This window comes from Fusarium oxysporum, chromosome 8 (genome assembly GCF_000149955.1).
Source record: "Fusarium oxysporum f. sp. lycopersici 4287 chromosome 8, whole genome shotgun sequence".
Lineage (NCBI taxonomy): Eukaryota > Fungi > Ascomycota > Sordariomycetes > Hypocreales > Nectriaceae > Fusarium > Fusarium oxysporum.
Window position 1 is genome coordinate 209,912 of NC_030993.1, and position 3,483 is coordinate 213,394.

Here is a 3,483-nt window from a genome sequence, read left to right on the forward strand (position 1 = left end):
TGTACTCGATATTACTGCCAAGAGGGGCAGAGTTGTAAACAACGTGTGCGTCTCTCTTCAGCAGCCAATTCAGACATATTGTCAGAAGGACGTTATGATAAAATTCTAACAGTCAAGTAAAATATTTTATGTTGCAGAGAATAATTGATTTCTTCACTATCTTATGCTGCTCTCATCTATTTGCATGGGCGTTTATTTATGCTGATAATAATACAAACCAATATCATTTGTCAAGTAAACCGTGTTTTAGAACCGTGTTTTAGAACGCGTGAGCTTTTCACGTGTTTTATTCCAACTATGACGTATCTATAAAAGTTTCTTTTTTTCCACTACCGCAAGGACGGCGCGAATTTATCCGATGCATGGTCTGGGTTTATTCTCTCAACCTCTGACTTTTTGCTGGTGGATAAAAGTCCGATAGTGATCGGCGCCAAGATGACTGCTTTAGGTATCCCGTCCAGTCTGGTTCTTCTGTCTGCCTCAGGCCACAGCTGGAACGATGGTGTAGGGTATTGTTACAACCAACTTCAAATAAGCATCTGACACATCTTCTTTACGCGGCATGGCAGAATGAAGGCCTTTAGGACCCTGAATCACTAACTAGTGATAATTAAAATATCATTGCGCCTCAATTAGTTGCCATGCTTGTGTTGGGGTATAAAATGAGTTATGATGGCCGTTCTAGTGGAAATATAAGATATTGAGGATTTCCATGTCCACCTTCGGTTCCGCTCCGACTCTCTTACTGTACCTTTTTATTCTTGAATCTGTTGGTTTGACATTTCAGCAAGGTCTCCAATGGAGAAGGGTCTCAAAGTTGCATGATTATCCAAGTCTGGTAACACAAAGCGCAGATCAAAGTATAGGGCCGAATACCCAAAGACATTGCATGTCGTTGCCCCGGATTTGCAGGATCAAAACCAAGGCATGCGATGCCACCAGAATTTTCCCACGGGGCCCCGACACTTTACCCGAATGAGTTCCAATGGAGCTCTTTACTCCGCTGGATATCTTGGCTGCTAAGCTTCTTCTTACCTCCCGTCTTACCAGCGCATTTCTTTAATCTCACGTGTTGCTCCTCCATTCCTGCTTACTAGACCCAGCGTATGAGCGGGAATAGCTCGTATCATCCTGGTATGCGGTCATGGTCCTGTTTCAGAGATTTTGAGGCCATTTCCGGTATTCCCGATACAACCCGATGCACGTTGGAGAGAAAACGGCAAGAGTGGAGACGCGTTGGTCGCTACGCGACAGGATTTGATCACGAAATTGAGTTGAGCGAAACATGGAAGGATCCTGGTCATTTTGGTAGACATTGGTAGGTATTTGTTACATAAATCTTCATGCCATAGTATGATTCTGAATACAAAGGAACCCTCGGGAATGACAATGACCAAACAATGCTCTTCAGGCGAGTTTGATACTTTCGATTGAGCCGCAATTTGGCTAGTGTGGTTTGGGTTAGCGAGCATGGCTGGAAGCATCTCGACTATCATGAAATGTTCCGATGAACCAGGGTGACTTATTAGAGTATCATCGTCATCTTGAACGTTGAGGCCGCTTGCTGAATTTTTTGTTCCACCGATGATCGCGATCGCAGTGAAACTTTGATCAACACAAACAACGACGATCGCATTTTAACTTTATTTATAACGTTAATGGCTCGTCTCAACTCAATTTTACTGCTGACAGAAATGGCCCGGAACGTTTCAATAGCGGCAGGCTCGCCTAGGGCTGCCCAGCCAATTGACTCAAGTCTCAAGCCACGGAGGGTAGCATTGACCATGCAAGACATGAAATGATCAATACTCAACGACATTGACCGAGATACCCGAGCTCAATCATCTCACCTTCGCCGACAAAATTTTCATCAACTCATCGACGCTCAATAACCTCAATTAGGCACCCGTATTCTTGCAACTCTCCGTCCCACTTAGTCCCCAACTCTTCCTTTCACATGGTTTCCAACGCCCGTTTTCCCCAAAAAGCTCAGACTAAATTCCTGATCTAAAAAACAGGCAGTGAAATAAACATATCAATGATTGGATCAATTGCTCAAGTGGAGTATTTCGGAGGATGGGCCAAGACTTCGCGGTTGTATCCCCATGGCACAACATGTGGGGTAAGCGGGGAGGACAAAGGAAAAGCTTGGTTTTTAGGGGAAGAAGGGGGAAAGAATTTCGGTGCCTAAAGCCACATTTTTTTCTGTTTCTCCGCATGAGATGGAAGCTGGGGATATCTCAGTAATCTTAGTGCTTCTGATCTGAGGTCGATATGCCTCATAACAACAGGGCAATCTGACAAAGGACCTGCAAATTGACAGCAATTGATCAGTCCGTAGAGAAGGAAATGATCTTCAATTTGCAGAGTAAACCAGCATAAGCAAGCAAAAAGTCCTGCACCGGTCCCACTCTAGTGATCTGATCCAATGAGCGCATCTTCTCCGCGTTGATCCCACGGGGTAGCACACCTCCAACACATTCTTGGCGCGAGGTGATATCATGCCGGCCAAGACTGTTAACCTGCTGCCTGGGCTTGGCAAGGGTGGGCATCTTCGGATTGCCAAGTTTGACCCCAGAGGGTTGCCAACTGCCGTGCTTTAAATTTAAGCTTATATATAATACAGCCTCAGGTTATGAAGATCTTGTTGTTGTTTCAGCAGTGTCTCTCCTCTTCTCTTTCTCACTGTCCTGACTGTTGATTTACTGGACTTTAAACATGGATGACAAGGATATTTCACCTGGCCACGGTGGCTCGTCTTATGATGACAAGACCGTTACGCCTCCGCCTGAGAAGGGAGGTGCTGAGATTCTAGAGCATGCTTCTCAGGGTCGTCGCCACTCCGTCGCTCTCAACATTGTTCAGAACCCTCTCCAGGTACATTCAACCCGCAAACCATCTCAATTTTCCCATTACTCACCAGTATTATAGAGCAAAACCAAGGATCAAGTCGTCGCCGACGCTCGCGCCTTTGCCGAGTCCAATGGCATGTCCGAGCATGTTGACCTCTTCGGCCGAGCAGCTCTCATCGCCCGTGACCCCGACAACTTCGAATCCCATGACCTTCTCGACGACGAACGCGCTGCTCTCATCTATGAGAGAGACCACAAGTGGCATGGGTCTAAGATGCTGTGGTACTCAATTGGTCTTTGTGCCGTGGGTGCTGCTACGCAGGGATGGGGATCAGACAGGTGCCAATGGCGCTAATCTTTCATTCCCCAAGGAGTTTGGCATTGATGGCAAGGGACGCGATGAGTGGATTGTTGGTATCATCAACTCCATCATCTTCCTGACTGCTGGTCTGATGTAAGCTTCAAATTTCACCTACGATATCCTGACTTCATCTGACATTCTGTCTCTAGCGGTGCCTTTATCGTCCGATTCCTCTCAACCACTACTTCGGCCCGAACGTGGGAGGATCTTCATCACAGCGTGTTGCTTGGTTGCCTACTCCCCATCGGCTTCAGGTTTTCGCCAAGAACT

General features: G+C 46.4%; 1 protein-coding gene across 1 annotated transcript; it reads left to right on the plus strand.

Annotated features, from left to right (window-relative positions):
- Nucleotides 1-2,718: 2,718 nt before the first annotated feature.
- On the plus strand, nt 2,719-3,310 carry FOXG_02709 (uncharacterized protein; the record flags this gene model as incomplete). The annotated part of the gene is made up of 3 exons (XM_018380172.1): nt 2,719-2,877; nt 2,932-3,156; nt 3,224-3,310. The coding sequence occupies 3 exons, from the start codon at nt 2,719-2,721 to the stop codon at nt 3,308-3,310; spliced, it is 471 nt and encodes a 156-aa protein (XP_018236385.1).
- Nucleotides 3,311-3,483: the final 173 nt, after the last annotated feature.